The sequence below is a fragment of the Delphinapterus leucas genome, chromosome 1, assembly GCF_059928025.1.
Source record: "Delphinapterus leucas isolate spDelLeu-1000000601 "Yukka" chromosome 1, BTC_Dleu_Yukka2, whole genome shotgun sequence".
Lineage (NCBI taxonomy): Eukaryota > Metazoa > Chordata > Mammalia > Artiodactyla > Monodontidae > Delphinapterus > Delphinapterus leucas.
The window spans coordinates 145,329,211-145,351,413 of NC_143129.1; the positions used below are offsets into that span (position 1 = coordinate 145,329,211).

General features: G+C 41.2%; 1 protein-coding gene across 3 annotated transcripts in view; it reads right to left on the reverse strand.

Moving 5' to 3' along the window:
* Nucleotides 1–3,117: 3,117 nt before the first annotated feature.
* LRRC42 (leucine rich repeat containing 42) overlaps nucleotides 3,118–22,203 on the reverse strand; it is a 36,432-nt gene continuing 17,346 nt past the window's right edge. For 2 of the 3 annotated variants that reach the window (XM_022575743.3, XM_022575742.3), the window contains one exon: nucleotides 20,493–20,989. In XM_022575743.3, coding sequence (XP_022431451.1) covers nucleotides 20,715–20,989 — 275 coding nt within the window. In that variant the 3' untranslated portion in view covers nucleotides 20,493–20,714. The other variant, XM_022575744.3, reaches the window with a different exon arrangement.

Sequence of the window (22,203 nt, forward strand, 5' to 3'; positions counted from 1 at the left end):
CATCAAGAAGCTGAGCTTCATTAAGTCCTGAAACCAGGTGTGTGATCTCAGTTGGAATACTATGAGTTTTGACCGAGTTTGAGTCCCGGCAGTGTGGGTTCAAGTCCCAATCTGGGTTTTGGCCAGGTTCGAGTCCCGGCACGTGGGTTCACGTCCCAGTCTGAGGTGCACGGTTTCATATTGACAAAGCAAAAGACTTTATTGGGAAGGGGCACCTGGACGGAGAGCAGGAGAGTAAGGGAACCCAAGAGAACAGCTCTGCCACGTGGCTCACAGTCTCGGGTTTTATGGTAATGGGGTTAATTTCCAGGTTGTCTCTGGCCAATCATCTTGCTTGGCCCATATTTGGTCTGACTCAGGGTCCTTCCTGGTGGGACCTCTTGTTGTGAGACAACCCATGAGTAGTTATCACCGTGTCTGGCCAAGGCAGGCGGTTTCAGTCAACAGTTCCGCAACAGGCCCATGGGGTTAAGATTCTTCATTTTACAGGATGGAGAAACCAAAGCTGAGACCAACTTTCCCCGAGTCCATTCAGCGTGTCAGTAGCAGGGGGAAGACCAAAAGCCAGCTTTCTAGGTGCACACAGTTGGCACTTGCTGAGCTCTTACTATGAGCCAGGCACTATGCTAAGTAGGAGCTTTACCTCTCATCCTCCAACAAGGCTCTGAGGGTGGTACTGTGTTTATATGAGGCTTCGAGTGGCCAGGCAGCTTGTGGAAGTGTGTATGGCTGGTAAGGGGGGAGCCAGGGAAACTGAGAAGAACCCTGCAGGGTCTCCCAGGAAGGGGAGGGGGGACCCTTTCCATGCCCCGCCCCCTCATTTCTTGCTTAGTCTCCTAGGCCTTCCCTGAGTTCCAAAGAGCAGATTCAAGCAGTTACTAACTAGGGATGTGTGGGAATATAGAAACAAAGGAAAAGCAGTTAAACAAGAAAAGTAATGATAATAGTTTAGTGAAAACAGAGTCCTAGTTCCTCCTCAAGGAATATGCATAACAATCTGATGCATATCTTTAAGTTGTTCTACAGGAACTGAGAGCCCCCGAGCACTCAGGTGGAGGATGGCGACTACCTGCTGACACAAGCACTAGACCCCAGACTGTCCGGACCAGAAAGTTGATGGTTAGGATTCCTGAAACACCGCACTGCTACTTCACAACATATCAGTGAGAAGAAAGTCATGAATCCTGCAGCCTTCACCCCCAAATGTTGCCTTTAAAAATGCTCCCCTGGGGCTTCCCTGGTGGTGCAGTGGTTGGGAGTCCGCCTACCGATGCAGGGGACACGGGTTCGTGCCCCGGTCCGGGAAGATCCCACATGCCGCGGAGCAGCTGGGCCCGTGAGCCATGGCCGCTGAGCCTGCACGTCCGGAGCCTGTGCTCCGCAACAGGAGAGGCCACAACACTGAGAGGCCCACATACCGCAAAAAAAAAAAAAAAAAAAAATGCTCCCCTGAAAGCCATTGGGGAGTTTGGGTCTTTGGAGCATGAGCTGCCTGTTCTCCTTACTTGGCCCTGAAATAAACCTTCCTCTGCTCCAAACTCTGTTTCCGTTTGTCTGGCCTCACCGTGCCTCAGGCACATGGACTTGGGTTTGACAACACCAGGAGTCTGGGCACTTAGTCACGGCAGTTGGCTATTTCATGCTATGTCTCAGGAGGTCTGGGAAGCTTCCAGTGGCAGTGATGTCTGAGCAGGGTGATGAAGGAGCCAGGGACAGGGCAGACCAGGCTGAAGAGCCACAGGGGCCAGTGGAAGAGGGGCACCTAAGGGCACGTGAAGTTGTCCCCCATGGCTGGAGTATGAGGAAGAGTCTTGGCTTCCGGGTTCTGGCAGAGGTATTCAGCAGGAGAAACACATTTGATTCCTCCATGTGAGGAGAGGCTGCAAAGAAGGCTCTCCTCTGTACAGCAGGAATAAGGATGTCATGATCAAACTACTTTGCAGGCATTAGGGGGAAAAGTGATGTCCAAAAGGTGAATACCACTGGGAAACAGTAAAGCTTCAAGCAGAAGAAAGGAGAGGGCCTTTAATGAATATGGCAACAGAAGAAAAATGCACAACTAAAAGTTGCAAGTTAAGTTTTATCCAGGGACCTTACTGAGGACTATAGCCCAGGAGACAGCCTCTCAGACAGTTCTAGGAACTGCTCTGAAGAGGGAAGGGAGGAACCAGGATACATAGGAGGTTTTTGCTGAAAAAACAAAAACATGTAGTCTAACACCAAAAGATTACTGCTAATCACAAAGAGCAGACAACAGAAATGAAAGATTTTGGCACTTTTCTATGTATGGAAAAATGAAAGGATTTGCGTTCATTGAAATTATTCTTTACATATGTATCTTAATTCAAAGCACAGAATGCTTCCTGTTTTTCTCCATCCTGAATTCCCCTCAGGGTACACCATTGGTGGGAGGTTGCAGTACCTAATGGCTCGACCTTTATAGGATTGGGATGGTGGGCAACATTATTTTTTTACTGGACTGGCAGGCAACAGTCCCTGTCCACAAATATTATCAGGCAATATTTAGTGAGCATTTGGTACATGCCTTAGCTCTTATATCCCATTTTCACTTATCCTCACAACCATTCCAGGAACCTGGTTTGGTTATTTGTACCTCACAGGGGCTAAGAGAGATGAAGTTGCTTGGCGAAGATCACACAGTTTTTAAAGGGTGGAGTCAGGATCAAAGCTTGATAGGCTCAAACCCAGAGCCCACCATCCCCACTCCTTGATGGCTCACTCTTTCTTAGCCAGGACTCCCTAGAAGAGGAAGCTGGAGTCCAGGCCAGTGGGAGGCAGCCTGTAAACAGGAGGTGGCTGGTGCTGGCAGAAGAACAGTGTTTGTTCTTTTCTGCTTTATTGGTTCTTCCTTTCACAAAGAAGCAGGTGCTGTAGCAACCTCCCAAACAGCATTCCATAAGCTAGGTCCAGGAAGACACAGAGCCCAGGGCAGCCAGCCAGGCCCCTCCCTTGGTTCACATCAGCAGAGCAGGGGATTTAATGCCACAGCCTGCAGAGAGAACTTAGGTATAGAGCGTCAATATTTGCCATCTCCCAGCCTCCCTGGTCCTTGCTCCAAGATCAGTGCCTTAAGTACAACAGGTTCTTTGCTGTGCAAACATGCAGATACAGATGAATGGAATTTAAAGTGACTCAGGCTTCACCGCAGGGTTTGGACTGGAAATCTGGTCTGGTTTAACCTTCTGCCATCACCGTTTCCCGGGACTCTCCATTCATCCTTAGACTAACGAAACCACAGACATCAGAGAACTGCGAGGAGCTCAGAGCCCAGCCAGACTTTTAATAGGAGGACATTGCTTCTCAGAGAGGCAGAGAGGGAAGGGACCAGCCCAAACTGGCACTGCCTGGTAGCTGTCACTGGGATTCTGAGGGTCACCCAGCAACTCCAGGTCAGGTAGAAGCGATTTCTTTGATTCCATTTTTTTAAAAAAACATTTATTGAGTTGTAATTTACATTAGTGAAATACACAGATCTTAAGTGTATATAGTTCAGTGAGTTTTTTTAAAACAGCTTCATTGAAGTATAATTGACAAACAATAAGCTACACATATTTAAAATGTACACTTTCATAAGTTTTGACACATGTATTGATGAATACCCATGAAACTATCACATAGTTTCATGTCCATAGTGAACATGTGCATCACCCTCAAGAGTTCTTGTGTCCCTTGGTAATCCTTCACTCTCACCCTGCCCTGATCCTCACTCCCATACTTAGACAACCACTGATTTTCTGTCAGTATAGATTAGTTTTCACTTTTCTAGAATGTTATATAAGTGAAATCATACAGCATATACTCTTATTTTTTGGCCTCTCTGACTTCTTTCATTCAGAATAACTATTATGAGATTTATCCAAGGACTTCCCTGGCAGTCCAGTGGTTAGGACTCTGAGCTTCCACTGCAGGGGGCATGGGTTCGATCCCTGGTTGGGGAACTAAGATCCCACATGTTGAGAGGTGCAGCCAAAAAAAAACATATAAAGATTTATCCATGTTGCAGCATGCCCATAGTCATTCCTTTTCATCGCTGAGTAGTATTCCATCGTGTGCATGTACCATGATTTTTGAATTCCAGGCTGAAGAAATGCATTCTTCACTCATCCATTCATTTGTTAATAGATTTTAGGTTATTCCAAGTTTGGGCTATTACAAATGAAGCTTCTCTGAACATTTATACACAAGTCTTTACATGGTCATGTTAGGGGAACCACTGACTGAATTCGCCCACCCTGGCCAGGCACCACAGCAACCGTTTGAGTTATCTTGCGACAGGAGGTCCTGGTAAGGAATGCAGAACTAACAAGCCACCACCAATCGGAAGAATCCGGAAAAGGTCAAAAGGAGAAAGGAGAAGCCAGTCCATATGTCCTACCAACCTCTCAGATTCTCCTCACTGGAACCCATCTTGGCTGAGCGATGCGTGTGCCACCAGGAAGGTCCCTGAGTCAGAATGATTGGCCAGAGGCAACCCGGAAACTAATCCCATCACTATAAAACCCGAGACTGTGAGCCATGTGGCAAAACAGTCCTCCTGGGTTCCCTAACCCTCCTGCTCTCCACCTGGGTGCCCCTTCCCAATAAAGTCTCTTGCTTTGTCAGCATGTGTGTCTCCTTGGACAATTCATTTCTGAGTATTCGAGCCCACTCTCGGGCCCTGAAAGGTGTCTCCCTTCCTGCAACAGACATATGCTTTCATTTATCTTGGAAAGTAAATGGCTGGATGTGGTAGGTGTATGTTTAACTTTTTATGAAACGACTTGTTTTCTAATGTGGTTGTATCACTTTCCATTCCCATCATTGGAGTAGGAGAGTTGAGTTGCCCTATATCCTTGTCAACACTTGGTATAATCAGTATTTTTAATTTTAGCTATTCTAATAGGTGTGTGGTAGCATCTCATTGTGATTTTACTTTGCATTTCCCCAATGACTAATGATGTTGGGCATCTTTTCATGTGCTTATCTTCCTTGGTGAAAGGTTTGTGTAAATATTTTAAAATTTTATTAGATTGCTTGTTTTTTCATTGTTGGGTTTTGAGAGCTCTTTATATACTCTGAATACACACACCCTTTATCATATAATGACTTGCAAATACTTCTTCCAGTCTATGGCTTGTCTTTTCATTCTTTTGACAGTGTCTTTCAAAAAGCAAAAGTTTTTTATTTTGACGAAGTCCCATTTATCAAATTTTTTCTTTTATGGATCATGCTTTTGGTGTTGTATTTAAGAAATAATTGCCTAACCCAAGGTCACAAAGATTTTATTTTATATGTTCGTCTAGAAGGTTTATAGTTTTAGTTTTTTTTTTTCCCTTTCCAAGAAAAATTCCATTTTATCATGGAATGTTAACAATGCTCCATTCTTTTGTTTAGATAAATTCCAATAGTGTTTATGCTGATTTCTCCACGGGGAGAAAAAAGAGACCATTTGTCTGAAAAGCCACTGGCAAAAAAATATTCAAGTTCAATTTGGTTTCATCCTGAAGGTTTGAAGTCAAACAATTCTTTGTAAGGATTTATAAATAAGACATTCATTAATTAAACTTCAAAATATTACTTTGAAGTGAATGCTACTGAATTCATTTAACCAGTGGTGAAATTCTGGCAAAGAAATAGAGTAATTAGACTTGTTCAGTAAAGCATTTTTAAAGCCTAGAAAAAGAATCCAGAAGTTTCCAATGCCTCATCCTCCATGTTGAATTACTCTGTTTTGGAATCAGATACTCGGTGTGTAGTTGCAGTAAGGGTATTCTGCTGTGACCTAGATAGAACTGTAAGTATAGCCTAAACAAACTGCTTAAAGTATCAGTATTTCCTATTTGGAATGGCTATCCAATACATATCACATCTGGAAGAAGAGGCTTCTGGGAAGTCCATGAGTGCTTTCAGAGTCTTTTCACAGAGCTGAACATCTGTCCTGACCTCTCTCCAGTTATGAGGCAACCTTGGTGTTTTAGGTTTTTTAATTAGGTCTGTGATCAACTTTGAGTTCATTTTTTATATGGTGCAAGTAATGAATCAAAATTCTTTTTGTTTTTCTTTTCGCACATGGAATCCAATTGTTCCAGCACTATTTGTTGAAAAGACGATCCTTTTTTTTTTGCTGTACACGGGCCTCTCACTGTTGTGGCCTCTCCCGTTGCAGAGCACAGGCTCCGGACGCACAGGCTCAGCGACCATGGCTCACGGGCCCAGCCGCTCCACGGCATGTGGGATCTTCCCGGACCGGGGCACGAACCCGTGTCCCCTGCATCGGCAGGCGGACTCTCAACCACTGTGCCACCAGGGAAGCCCAGACGATCCTTTATTGAATTTTTCTTGCATCTACGTTAAGAAAAAAACGGTAATTCATATATTTGTAGTCTATTTGTTCCATTGACTTATTTGTCAGTCTTGTTGCCAATATCACATTGTCATGATTCCCGTTGCTTTACAATAAGCCTTGAAATCAGGTAGTGTTAGTCCTCCTACCATTTCCCTCCCCCCACAAAGCTGTTTTGGCTATTCTAGCTCCTTTGCATTTCCATATGAATTTTAGAATCAGTTTGCCAATTCCTATAGAAAAGTTCTGCTCGAATGTTGATTGAGATTGCATTGAAATTACAGATCAAGTTTGGGGAGAACTGACATCTTAAAATTGTTGAGTCTTCTCACCTGTGATTACATTTCTCCCTTTATTAGTTCGTCTTTAATTTTTCTCATAACTATAAGTTTTCTCAAAACTATAATGTTTATAGTTTTATAGTGTACAGTTTTGTATGTCCTTTGTCTGATTTATTCCTATTTCATATTTTTTGACAGCAAGTCATATTCTTAAATTTTAACTCCCCATATTTCATTGCTAGTATATAAAAATACAGCTACATTTTGTACATTCTAGATTTTCTTTTTTGTAGATTTCATCAGATTTTCTATATATATAATCATATCATCTGTGAGTGAAGACGGTTTTCTTTCTTCTTTCCAATCTGGATGACTTGCATTCAAGCTCACCATTAAGGATAAGTTAGCTGTAAGTTTTCATAAATGACCTTTATCAAGGTAAGAAATTTTCCTTCTTTTCCTACTTTGCTGAAAGTTTCTACCAGGATTGATGTCAGATTTTGTCAAATGCTCTTTCTGTGTCAGTTGAGATGGCCTATGTTTTATTTGTTTGTTAATGTGGTGAATTACATAAATTGATTTTTAAATGTTAAATTAATCCTGCTTTTGTGGGATAAACCCCACTTGGTTGCAATGTATTAAGCTTTTTATATATATTGTTGGATTCAATTTGCTAAAATTTTATTAAGAATTTTTGCAGGGCGGGAAGGGATAAATTAGAAGTTTGAGATTAACATATACTACTTATACTACTACATATATTAACATATACTACTTATACATAAAGTAGATAATCAACAAGGATCTACTGTACAGCAGAGGGAACTATACTCAATATTTCATAATAACCTCTAAGGGAAAAGAATCTGAAAAAGATTCAGTTATATACATATATAACTATATATATATATGTATATACATATATATATATAACTGAATCATTGTGCTATATACCTGAAACTAACACAACATTGTAAATCAACTATACTTCAATAAAAAATAAGTAAAATTTTTTTTAAAAAGAATTTTTGCATCTGTGTTCATGAGGGATATTGGCCTGTATTTTTCTTTTTTTGTAATGTCTTTGTCAGAGTAACACTAGCCTCATAGAATAGGTAGGGAGTGTTTCCTCCTCTCCAGTGTTCTGGAATAGTTTGTGTAGCATTGGTATTATTTCTTTCTTAAATGTTTGGTAAAATTCATTAGTGGAGCCATATGGGCTTGGAATTTTCTTTGTGGGGAGGTTTTGAACTACAAATTCAACTTCTTTAATAGATACAGGAATATTCAGATTAGCTATTTCTTTTTGAGTGAACTTTGGTAATGTCTTTCAAGCAATTTATCTTTCTTCAAAGTTGTTGAATTTATTGGCATAAAGTTGGTTGTAATACTCCCTTATTATCCTTTTAATAGCTGTACAATCTGTAGTAATACTGCCTCTCTCATTCTTGATATTGTAATTTGTGTCTCCACTCTTTTTCTCCTGATCGGTTTGGCTAGAGGTTTATCACTTTTACTGATGTCTTCTCTCTCTCTTTTTTTGTTGATCTTGGTAGAAATATACCATTCTGTGTGCACTTGAGAAGAATGTGTATTCTGCTGCCGTGGGATTCTATAAATCAGGTTGGTGGTATCACTTACAAATTGGCACTTGCCATCTACCACTACAAGGATCAAATTATGAGCCACTGAAGCTGCTGACCTTCAACACCCCCTGAAAGGAGCTTAGGGTGGAGATCAGGAATGAGGCACTCTGTGCTCTGGGAAAAACTGGCAGAACAGGTCTTCAGATAGTTATTTTTAGGAGAGGATTTTATGAGCCCAATTCTTGCATCTCCTCATATCTAGAAAAGCACTAAAATCCTTCATGGTGACATCTGCTCCTTGTGACTAGCAGTAACCTGTACGAGACTAGCAGAAACCTTCTGCAAAAAAATATGTGCTTGATTGCATCCCCTTCTCCAAAATCACATATACTGACTTTCCCCCCCACCTATTTGGAGCAGTTTCTCAGAGCTATCAGTAACGCTGTCTCCTAGGCTGCCGTCCTTATTTTGCCCCAAATGTCAATAAAACTTAACTCACAGCTCTCAAGTTCTGCTTCTTTTTTTCAGTCGACAGTGGATAGCGTTGTTCAAGTCTACTATAAACTTGCTGATTTTCTGTCTACTTGTTCTATCATTTATTGAGAGAGGGGTAATGAAATAGCCATCCAGAATTGTGGATTTGTCTATTTTCCTTGCAGGTTTATTAGCTTTTGCCTCATGCATGTCGAAGTTCTGTTATTAGGTGCATAAACATTTAGGATTGTTATATCCTCTTGATGAATTGACCTATTTATCACTATGAATTGATCTTCTTTATCTCTGGTATATTCTTTGCTCTGAAATCTATTTGTCTAATATTAATTTAGCCACACCAGTTTTGTTTTGTTTTGGTTTTTTTCTTTTTCTTTTTTTTTTTTTACATCTTTATTGGGGTATAATTGCTTTACAATGGTGTGTTAGTTTCTGTTTTATAACAAAGTGAATCAGTTATACATATACATATGTTCCCATATCTCTTCCCTCTTGACCAGTTTTGTTTTTAATTAATGTCAGTAAGGTACATTTTCCCATTCTTTTACTTTTAGCCTATTTGTGTATTTATATTTAAATTAAATATTAAATATAAATGTGTTTCCTTTAGTCAACATATAGTTGAGTCTTGCTTTTTTATTCAATCTCACAGTCTCCTCTGCCTTTTAATTGGGATATTTAGGCCATTTACATTACATTTATTGTGACTATTGATATGGTTGAAATTATATTGCTATTTGTTTTCTGTTTGCCCCATTTGTTCTTTCTCCCCTTTTTCCTTTTTTTCTAATTTCTTTTGGATTAAATACTTTTTATGATTCCATTTTATCTACTTTGTTGGTTTATAAACAAAATTGTTTTGTTATGTTAGTGGTTCCTTTAGAGTATGTAGTATACATCTTTAATTTAGCACAGTCTACCTTTAAGTGATTTTAAACCAATTCACTTTTTCTTTTTTATAGTTTTTTTTTTTTTTTGGCTGTGTTGGGTCTTTGTTTCTGTGCGAGGGCTTTCTCTAGTTGCTGCGAGCAGGGGCCACTCTTCATCGCAGTGCGTGGGCCTTTCACTGTCGAGGCCTCTCTTGTCGCAGGGCACAGGCTCCAGACGCACAGGCCCAGTAGTTGTGGCTCACGGGCCTAGCTGCTCTGCGGCATGTGGGGTCTTCCCAGACCAGGGCTCGAACCCGTGTCCCCTGCATTGGCAGGCAGATTCTCATCCACTGTGCCACCAGGGAAGCCCACCAGTTCACTTTTAAGAACCTAATAGTACCAACAGTATAATTCCATTTCTCCCCACCTGACCTCTGTGTGCAATTATTGTCATACATTTTATAATACATTGCTGTTATTCTCATTTAAATAGCCAATTGCCTTTAAAGAGATTTAAATAGTAAGAAAGAGCCATTATGTATTTAGCATGTAGTTATTTCCATGTGCTCCTTATTTGTGTGTGTGTGTAGATTCATATTTCCACCTCATATTATTTTCCTTCTGCTTGAAGGACTTCCTTCAACATTTCATGTACTTTAGGTCTGCTGGTGATAAATTCTTTCAGTACTTTAAAAAGGTCATTCCACTGTTTGCATTGTTTCCCATGAGAAACCTACTGTCATCTTTATTTTTGCTCTTCTGTATATGAGGCACTTTTTTTCCTCTGACTGCTTCAAGATTTTATCATTACTTTTGAACAATTTGATTATGATATGGTGCTTGGTGTGGTTTTCTTCACGTTTCTTGTGCTTACGGGACATTGGGCTTCTTGGCTCTCCTTTCATCAAATCTGCAAAAATTTTTACCATTATTTCCTTAAACATTTTTTCTGCCCCCTTTTCTCTTTTTCTTCTGGATTTCCAATTACACACATATTGGCTGCTTGAAGCTGCTTTGCTCATCTTTTTGAAGTTATTTTTCCCTATGTATATTTTGTTTTGGATAGTTTCTATTTTTATGTCATCAAATTCACTGATATTTTCTTCTGCAATTTTAAACTGCCATTAATGCCGACAATGCGTTTGTCATCTTATACAATGTTATTTTCATCCCTGGGAGCTGGACTTGGGTTTTTTCTGTATTCTCCATGTCTCTACTTAACTCTTTCAATACATGGAACACAATTATGACCTTTAACGTCCCTCTCTGATGATTCTAATATCTGTGTCAGTTCTGGGTAAATTTAGATAGATTTTTCTCCTCACTATGGATTATATTTTCTTTCTTCTTTTCATGCCTGGTAATTTTATTTTCATATACTGTAACAGCTATACTGTAGTATAATTTATATACCATTCAATTCACTCCTTCAAAGTGTACAATAGTCTTTAGTATATTTATAGAGTCGTGCAACCACCACTATAATCACCTTAAAAACATTTTCATCACCTGAAAAAGAAACCCCACACCCATTAGCAGTCAGTCCCCATTTCTCCCCGACCCCCCATCCCTAGGCAACCACTAATCTACTTTGTCTCTATAGATTTGCCTGTTTGGGGCATTCCGTATAAATGAAATCATACAATACGTGGTTTTTTGTGGCTGATTTCTTTCACTTAATTATTTTTGAGGTCCATTTATGTTGTAGTATGTATCAGTACTTTATTCCTTTTTATTGTTGAGTAATATTCTATTGTATGGGGTATAGCACATTTTGTTTATCAGTTCCTCAGTTGGACGTTTGGGTTGTTGTTACTTTTGGGCTACTGTGAGTGATGCTGCTATGAACATTCATGTATGATTTTGTATGGATGAACATTTTAATTTCTCTAGGAGTGGGACTGCTGGGTCATATGGTAACTATGTTTAACCTTCTGAGGAAGTGCCAGGTGGCTTTCTACAGTGGCTGCATCATATTACATTCCCACCAGTAGAGTATATACAAGGGTTCCAATTTCTCCACATCCTCACCAACACTTGCTATTGTTTCTTTCTGATTATAACCATCCTAGTGGATGTGAAGTGGTATCTCATTGTGGATTGTGATTTTGATTTGCATTTCCCTGATAATGATGTTGAGCATCTTTTTATGTGCTTATTGGCCATCTGTATATCTTGCTTAGAGAAATGTCTACTCAGATATTTTGTCCACTTGTTTTAGTAATTTAACTTTTTATTGCTGAGTTGTAAGAATTCTTTATATATTCTGGATACTAGATCCTTATCAAATACATGCTTTGCAAATATTTTCTCCCATTCTGTAGGTTGTCTTTTCACTGCTGCCCATTGAAGCATAAAAGATTTTAGCTTTGATGTAGTCTAACCTGTCTTCTTTATCTTTTACTTTTGGTCGACTGTGCTTTTGGTGTCATACCTAAGAAGACTTTGCCTAACCCAAGGTCATGAAGATTTATGCCTATATACTCATCCAAGAGTTTTACAGTTTTAGCCCTTACATTAAGGTCTATGATCCATTTTTCGTTAAATTTTGTATATGGTATGAGGAAAGATCTAACTTTCTTCTTTTGCTTGTGGCTATCCAGGTGCCTGACATCATTTGTAGAAAAGACTATTCTTTCCCCATTGGATTATTTTGGCACCCTTGTCAAAAATCAATTAACTGTAAATTGAGGATTTATTTCTAGACTATATATGGTAATTTTTTATTAGATACTAGACATTGTGAATTTTAATTTGTTGGGTGTTTGTTAGATATTTTTGATATCCTATAAATATTCTTGATACTGCTCTTGGATGCAGTTAAGTTACTTGTAACACTTGATCCTTTAAGGTCTTGCTTTGAAGACTTCCTGGGCAGGACTAGAGCTGTTTAGTCTAGGCTAATTACTATTTATGACTAATTATTCTCCACTACTGAGGTAAGACTTCTCTGAATTCAATACCCATGGATAATGAGGCTCTCCAGTATTCCCAGCCCTGTGTGGCCATCAAGCACTGTTCTCTCTAATCCCTCCGGGTGGTTCTTCCCCTGGCCTGGGGTAGTTTCCTTACATGCGTGTGCTGATCAGTACCCCACTGAATACTGCAGGGGCACTCTCTGCGTATCTCCAGAGTTCTCTGTGTCTGCAGCTTTCTCCTCTCTACTACTCTGTCCTGTGAACTCTAGCTGCCTTGCTTTCCCTGAACTCTAAGTTCCAACTCCTCAATGCATGGATTCTGTTAGGCTCTGCCTGGACTCCCTGTCTTTGTGCTGCAGCCTGGGAACTCTCTCTAGGCAGTAAGCTGAAGCAGTCGTAGGGCTCACTTTGTTTCCTGTCTCTTGGGGATGACTGTCCTTTATTGCCTGATGCCCAGTGTTTTTAAACTGACGCTTCATATATTCTGCCTGGTTTTTCGGTTGTTCCAGGCAGAAAGGCAAAGCTGGTCGCATTACTGCATTGTGGCTGCTTTCTGAATCCTTTGAGCAAGGCAGAGGGAGACACTTTCCCAGAGTGTCCAGATTTGTTCTACGTCCTTCATTGAGAAGACAGAGTCCAACCATCATCATTTCATTTTAAAGGTTGGGAAACTTAGGCAATGACTCAAGTGGTGTTAAGTGGTATCTCATTGCAGATTCTATTCTCTTCTGATGGGAATGTGGGAGTGAATGAGATTAAGGCCTGCAAAACTCCATTTAGCCTGCTCAACGCCGTGGGGAAATACTGAACCTGAGAGTCAATCTGAGATTACATCTTGACTTTCCCAGCAAGCCCCAATACCTCTGAGACTAGTTTCCCATCTGCAAAGCACACTGAAATTACAGAGCACTTTACCTGGAGGATCCTTGTTACCCTCATTCCACACCTTCATTCAGTTTCTCAAAGACAGTCCTGGGATCTGCCACATCAGATTCTTGGGAGGGGTGGGGATGTGTTGCTTAATTAAAATGCATTATCTCAGTGGTTCATAATTGGCAGGGGGTGAGGGGGAAGCACACGTCTTCTCCCCTTTGAGACTGTCATGACGGCTATGGATCTACTTCACAGGGAGGGGGGAAACCCACATGATCCAAACACACAGCATTTTTGCATACAATTCCAGGTTCTTAACCTGACGTCTGTTCTTCCTGTGTGACTTCATTCCCACCCCCAGCTTCTTCCCAATCTTTCTCCCAGGCCCAAAGCTCTCTTGCCCTGCAAAATAACAGATCAGTAGTCTCCTGGACAGTTTCATCTGGCTGTACCACCTCAAACTCTACAAGCTCCAAAACTGAACTCATCTGACCCACGAACTTCTTCCTGCTCCAATGCTCCCATCTCAGTGGTTACTTACTTCAGGCTAGAAACCTTGAAGTCCTCTTTGACCCCTCCTCTCCTGTAAGTCAATACCAAATCCTTTCAGTTCCACACCAAGCTCCACAGCAGCAGAGTCTGCGTCCATTATGGATCCCCATCGCCAGGCCAAGCACCTGGCTCGGAACAGATGCTCAACAAGTATGTGTTGAGTGAATGATCACATCTCACGGCTGCATCCCTAACGCCTTGCCTTAGGTCTCCCTCGGCTACTCACTGGACTTCCCCTCCTGGTCAGCTTCCACCTAGTAGCCAGAGGCATCTTTCTAAAACACAGACCTCTGTCACCCTACTTTTTTTTTTTTTTTTTTTTTGCGGTACGCGGGCCTCTCACTGTTGTGGCCTCTCCCGTTGCGGAGCACAGGCTCCGGACGCGCAGGCTCAGCGGCCGTGGTTCACGGGCCCAGCCGCTCCGCGGCATGTGGGATCTTCCCGGACCGGCGCACGAACCCGTGTCCCCTGCATCGGCAGGCGGACTCTCAACCACTGCGCCACCAGGGAAGCCCTGTCACCCTACTTTAATCCCTGCATGGCTCCCTATGATTTTCAGGATCAAGGCTTTCCCCTAAATGGTTCCTGCTCACTGCTCTGGCTTCATCACTCAACCCTCTCCAACTCCCATTGCTCCAGCCACCCAGAACTCCTAAGGGACTCACACGTGGAAATGCTGTCACTCTTTTCCACACTCTATAGAGCCCGAAATGCCTGGTCCCTCTCTTTGATTTGCTAACTCATATTCATCCTTCAAAACTCACTCAAGCATCATTCAGGAAGCAACTCCTGCCTCACAGGTCTTGGTTACCCATTTGAGCATTCTTTCACTGTGGTCCCAAAGCTCCCAAAGCACGCCCAAATCGCAGTAATGATCACACTAAACTGTACTTGGGAAGTCACTAGTCTGCTCCCTACTTGAGGGCAGGGACCCTGTCTTATTTGCTCTAACAAAACCCACAGTAGATACCCAATAACTGTTTGCCATATGAATGAAAGAATGAATATATTAGTAAGAGTCCTCCAGAGAAACAGAACCAGTAGGGTGTGTATGTGTATATGTGTATTCCCAGAGAGAGAGAGAGAAAATTTTATTCTAGGGAGCTCAGTCTTTTCTCTTAGGCCTACAACTCTTTGAATGAGGCTCATCCACATTATGGAGAGTGATCTCTTTTATTAAAAGTCTACTGGTTTAAATGTTAATCATATCTATAAAGCACTTTCACAGTGACACCTGGACTGGTTTTGACCACACAACTTGGCATCACAGCCTAACCAACTTGACACATAAAATTAACCGCCATAATGAATAAGTTTCTTCTCTCTGAGCCCTAGCTTCCCTATCTGTAACATGAAGAGCTGTGGTAATGTTTTAGGATTCTACAAAGAAATAAATAATTAGATAACATCTGAATTCGACTCTATAGTTTAAAGCACTTTCACTCACATTATATCATTTAATTCCTATAACAATCCTATCAAACAAGTAAGTTTATTACGTTCTTTCACAGATGAGGAAATCAAGGCCCAGAGAAGGCAAGAGATTTGCTAGTAAGCGACAGAACATGGACTAGAGCCTGGGTTTTCTGACTCCTAGTCTAGAGCTGATCCTTCACAGCCCAAAGAACCATCTTTGAGAGTTGATAGAGAGAGGAAGTTGCCAGGAACAAGAGGCTGAAGCAGAAGCAGAGGGGAAATTTTTGCTACAGATACTGAGAGCGAGACCGTAACAGCAGGATGTCAAAATCATCCAGGTCAGGCCAATCTAGGAATTCCAGGATATAATTTCTCTTCTCCAATTGAGAGGATACAGGTATGGCCAGGGCTCAACACTGATATACCAAGAACTAACTTGGGTTTTAGGATAAATTTCAAAATATAAGGATGGCCAAAGACACATGGTTAAAGGTGGCCAGAAAAGCTGTGTCACTGCTCTTTACTACCCAGAAGTCATACTGCATTTAATGTTGCCAGAATATTCTCTTATAAATCTATTGCAAAGTTAGGCCTTCATGTTATCCCCAAAGGTATGGAAAAACCTTCAGTGGAAGGACTAGAAACAGAGCAAGGCCTTCTGGTAAGATGTTCTATTTATTTTGACATGGTATTACTTACAGGAATCTAGAAGATCAAAGCTAAGTTTAACACTAAAAGGCAGTGGGGAGAATCTCAAGACCAGAAAAAAAGCTGCAAGCTAACTCTGCAAGACTTGTCAGGAAGCTAAGTGTCCCAAGCACTTCCATTATTAGGAGAGCTAATTCCTTGCTCTTTAACACTCCTCACGCTTTCTCATTCTCATGTATTTTCCCTCTGTCTGGAGGCTTCAGGGGAGAATCCATTTCTCTGCCTTCTTCAGCATCTAGAGGCCACCTGTCTTCCTTAGTTTGTGACCCCTTCACTGTATCACTCCAACCTCCTGGATCCATCGTCACATCTCCTGCTTTTTACCCTGATCTTCCTGCCTCCCTCTTAGAAGGACCCCTGTGATTACATTGCCTATCTGGATGATCCAGGATAATCTCCCCATCTCCAGATCTTTAATTTGATCACATCTGCAAAGTCCCCATTACCATGTAAAGTAACATATTTCCAGGGGTTATGACCTGGACATTTTTGGGGGGCTATTATACGCCTATCACAATGAGTAACAAGCATGCTCTATTCTCTCTACTTTTAAATGTTTGAATAAAAATCTACAAAAGAAAATACTCCTTTGACCCCAAGACTCCAGTTACTACAAGAATTTGGAATTTATACTCCTTTACGTAGTACAGATAGAAAAGAGACATGGCCTGAGGAATTTTTTCTGTGGTTCTTATTTCCACTTCCTCATCTCCCATTCTCTTTAATCCACTCCGATTGGGTTTTTAACGTTCACCTCTCCCCCAAACCTAATCAAAGCCACAAACAACCTCCAAATTGCCAAATCACTGTCCTCATCCAATGTGAAGTACTTGACACAACTCACCACTCCCTTCTTACCATAACATTTTCACTTCTAGGCTTATACTCTCCTGGTTTTACCTCTGTCTTCAACACCCATTCCTCTTTCGCATGATCTTAAGTGTGGGAAGGCCCCAGGCCCCGTATCTCTTTTCTATCTACACTCTCTCTAGGTGATCGTATACAGTCATGGGCTCCAAATATCAACTCTATACTGTGGAACCCCAACTTTATATCTTAGTCCTGATCACTCCCCTGACCTCGAGTCATGTGTCCAACTGCCTGTTTGTGCATCTCATTAGGCCTCTCAAACTTGTCTAAGACAGAAGTCTTGATTTCCCCACCTACCCCAAACCTACTCCTCTCCTGCATTTTACCATCCATTCAGTTGCTCAGGCAAAACCTTAAGAAGGAGTCACCTTTGATTTTACTCCCTCTGTTCCTTTACTCCCTGACACCAAATGCATCAATGGGACCTGTCAGCTCGACCTTCAAATTAGCCCCTGTATCCAACCTCTCATCATGACTACCATCGCTACTATCTAGTCCTAGCTGCCATCGTCTCTCACTTGGATTTCTTTAATGGTCCTGATTGGACCTCCCTGCTCTACTCTTGCCCCCACTGTGATCCATGCCCCACACGTTGGGCCCATAGAGCAGCAAAGGTTCACTCTTCAAAAGAGAAGTTAGATGACATGTTTTATGCTTAATCAGTGGCTTTCTGTTACACTAAGGTAAAATTCAAATGACCATGACCCACAAGGCCTAGATGATCTGCCGCTTGTCTCTCTCCTAAACTCATCTTTTACGACTTGTTCACTATGCGCAAGCCACCTGGCTTTCACTCTTTTTCTTCTTTCTATCCCTAGAATGTGTCAAGCATTTCCCATCTCAGGCTTTGCACTTGTTCTTTCCTTTCCTCAGACCCAGATGTTTGCATGACTATCTCCTTCTTGTCATACTCTCAGCTCAACGTCTCTTCCTCAGAGAGGCCTTCTGCAACCCCCTAAATTAATTAAAAACCAAACTCTCCCCATCCCCGTCCCCCAGTATCTCATTACCAGCTCCACTTTTTCACTATGTGAACTTAGCTTGCTGACTTACTGTCCTGTTTACTTACATGTCTGTCTCACCTCCCTTGAATGGGAGCTCCTTGAAGACATACACCATCTTTTGTCTTGTTCAGTGCTGAATCCCCAACACTTGGCACAGGTTAAATGTTCAATGGATACTTTTTCAAATGAATGGCTCAGCATTTTTTGGAATAAATGTATGAAAAGAAAATTTGGCTTAATGTCAGATTATTACGTAATTCTAACAAACTAAAAGATTCTGATTCAGTAAATATGGGTGGCGTACAGGAATTTTCATTTTAACAAATACCCCAGGAGACTCTGGGGCAGGGGTCCACAGACCATACTTTTGAGTAACACTGATTTATTCATTCTTGCAAGCATTATGTAGGTAGGTGGCCTAGTTTTAAAGAGGTAAATTGAGTGTTAGCAGAACTGAGTCACTTGCCCAAAGTTCATAATGAGTCAGAAAGTGAATTCTAAGAAGAAACAAGAAATTCTAATTAAAAAAATAAAAAAGTTAATCTTACGTGTAAGTTAAACACACACCCACACAGATTACCTCATCTATTTTGTACTAGTCATAATTTCTTGAACTTCATCATTTGTTTCAATCATTAAAACAAAGACTAGACTTTCATAACTCCATCTGAATGACTACAATGAACTGTTCAGATCAAACAAGAAATATCTGCTTAAAGGACTCACCAGCAGAGGAAAATGAGAACCTTGAAAGAAAAAAAGGATTAAAGAAAATGAAATCTTAGCTTCAAAAGTATCCTGTGTTTATAAAAGAGAAGTAATCGTAAGTTGCTTTGAAGGAAGATTTGCCCTCCAAAATGATCAGAACAGGTGAGATGTTTGAAGAGTCATCAGATACCACTTTCTGACATAGCACTGCACCACAGCAACGAGGGGGTGGTGACAGTGGGGGGTGACCAAATTTGACTCAGGTTTGACTACCAATATATGCTAAGTTTGACAAGTAAGGCTGCCTGTACTAGGAATTTGGCAAGCTGTGCTCCTGTTCACCCAAATGACATTTTAAAGCTCAACCCTACTTCCACAACAAAAGCCAATCTGCACTGAATCTGCTTTTTCATTGGATAAATTTCAAAAATCAGAACTTTTGAGATGATCCTGGGCAACAGGCCACACTTACAGAGTAGCACCTTGACTAGCTCTGAATAGCAAATAGAACACATATCAGATCCAAGATCTACTTTTACTAAAATTCTGGTTAAACTCCAGAGCATTTCCAGATGTCAAATCTACCACAACGATGCTCTCAATTCCTCGAGGCATTCTCTCCCTTCCTTTTACTTGCCAGTAAGTCTTGCTTTAAGCTCACCTTTTATGGATGGAATATGGTCTAGCGCAGCACTTCTCAACAGAAATATAATGCAAATCACGAATGCAAGCCATGTAAATATTGTAGTAGCCACATCAGAAAAATAAAAACAGATGAAGTTAATATTTTAACCCCCAAATTACCATTTTAACATGTAATCAATACTTAAAAATGCAAATTTTTTTGGGTTTCCCTGGTGGCGCAGTGGTTGAGAGTCTGCCTGCCGATGTAGGGGACATGGGTTCGTGCCCCGGTCCGGGAAGATCCCACATGCCGCGGAGCGGCTGGGCCCGTGAGCCATGGCCGCTGAGCCTGCGCATCCGGAGCCTGTTGCTCCGCAATGGGAGAGGCCACAACGGTGAGAGGCCCGCGTACCACAAAAAAAAAAAAAAAAGGAGATTTTTTTCATTCATACTTTTGGACTCTGGTATCTGATATCCAGTATGCATTTTACAGCACATCTCAATTTGGACTAGCCACATTTCATGTGTTCACGGGCCACATGTGAGTAGGGGCCACGGTACTGGACAATGAAGGTCTAGAGCCTTGCTACTCCAAATGTAGCCCACAAATTAGAAGTGCTAGCATCATCTGGAAACCCGTTAGAAATGTTCAATGTCAAGCCCAACTCCAGATTTACTGAATCAGAATCTACAGTTCAAAAAGATCGCCAGGGGACTTCCCTGGGGGTCCAGTGGTTAAGACTCCTCACTTCCAATGAAGGGGGCGTGGGTTCAATCCCTGGTTGGGGAACTAAGATCCCACATGCCACGCAGCGTGGCCAAAAAAAAAAAAAATCCCCAGGTGATCTGCATGCACAATAAAGCTTGAGAAGCACTGGTCTAAAGTGAGTCATTGGTCTCGGGTTCTTCATCTGATAAATGGAGGTGATAATCCTTACTTGGCAGGACTATCGTGAAGATTCTTGGTGGTTTACTTAATAGACCTAATATTTGAGATTTTAATGAATGGTAACTATTATTTAAGAAGGCCATGTAACAGAGTGGGCTTTACAGCTGGACAGAAAGAAATATAAATTCTGGTTCTTATAAGCTCCGGACCTTAAACAACTCACTTAACTTGAGGCTGGGCCAAACCGGAGTAGTAACAAATGACGCTGAGCTGCCTTGTTAAAGTTCCCATGGCCTTCGTCCCAAACCAAAGTGTTACTTCCTGTGGCTCCAGTCTATTTTTCACAAGGAGAACCTAAGGACAGCAAAAACGTTTATTTGAAAAAATTACTATGTATTGAAAATATACATTAGAAATTATTACATACCTCCATAGCATTCCCCTCCCCCACCACAAAAGCAGAACTATCCGCTTGCTATGCTAATGCCATAGGTAAATTCAAACGAAAAGGAAAACATCATCAGCCCCCTTTCCTCGTACATTAGAGCTGGAGGCGAAAATGGTCAACTTATATCCGCCAATCAATAGGAATTTAACAAGTCCCAGTCTTCCACAGCAAGACACACATATTTCTGCTTTGAAGACTGTGAAGAGTTGCTCTGTTCCTTCTCTGGCTCCTCGAAAGCTCTCTTCTTGCTCTTCTTTGACTCCTGGCCTGAGAGGGCTTCGTGTTTCAACAGTGGTCCATGGCAATCTGGGGCTTTCTCTTTATAGAACTGGAGCTTCTCAGAAGAATTCATGTGGGCGTCTGACAGGTGACACTTCACTGGGGCTTCTGTTCGAGCCCGCTTCCCATCTGTAAGGGTGACAAACGGAAGGGCAATGAGCTTTCCTATGCCACTGCTAACGGCTGCCTAAGTCCAGAAAGATGATCCAAGGGAAGTGATAAGAGGCCCAGACAGGGTGAGGTTTGGATTAATTTTATTCCCTATTGAGTGCCCTGTAAAGTAACTTACAGCAAATGCACCAGCACAGTTTGAAGGTATGTACTCACATGAGAGTATCACAGATTTGGATTTAAATCTCAGATCTGCCACTTGCTGCATAAATGACCTTGAGCAAGTGACTTGTCTGAGATTCAGTTTTCTCATCTTTAGAGGGATATAAAACCTATTTCATAAGGGTGATGTGAAGATAAAGTAACATAAGGTGCTTAGCACAATGCTTGGCACAATAGTAAAAGCTCGAAAAAACATCAGCTATTATTACTCAAAATCTGGACTTGACTCTGTCTCCTAAAAACAGCCAAGTTTGCGGCACAACTCTAGCAAATGATACAACCTTATCCTATATTTTTTGGTTTGCCCTGAATTTTTCTTATTTTTCTACCTTTATTTTTCCTTCACTTCGATTTCATCCTTTAACTCCTTACAGAAAAAAGTACGGTAAAATACACATAACATAAATTTAGCATTTTAACCATTTTTAAGTGTATAGTTCTGTGGCATTAAGTACATTCACATTGTTGTGCAAACATCACCACCATCCATCTCCAGAACTTTTTCAGCTTGGCGAAACTAAAACTTGGTATCCGGAAACTAAAACTTGGTATCTATTAAATAGTAACTCCCTACCACTCCTCACCTCAGTCCCCAGCAACCACCATTCTACTTTCTGTCTCTATGAACTTGACCACTCTAGGAATCTCATAAGAAGACTCATACAACATTCGTCTTTTTGACTGGCTTATTTCACTTAGCAGAATGTCTCTAAATTTCAGCAATGTTATATAGCATGTGTTAAAATTTCCTTCCTCCTTAAGGCTGAATAATATTCCATTGTATGTAAATACTACATTTTGTTTATCCATTCATCTGTCAATGGGCACTTGGGTTGCTTGTCCCTTTTGGTTACACTTTTAATTCCTTTTTAATGTTCTATATCCATCTACTTTTGTACCACTGCAAATTTTTTCTGGAACAAGATGGGATGTCAATAAGCACATATGTACATACATACATACATTTAATAAGTTATTTTCCTGGTGCTGGTACTCAAAGCTAAGTGTGA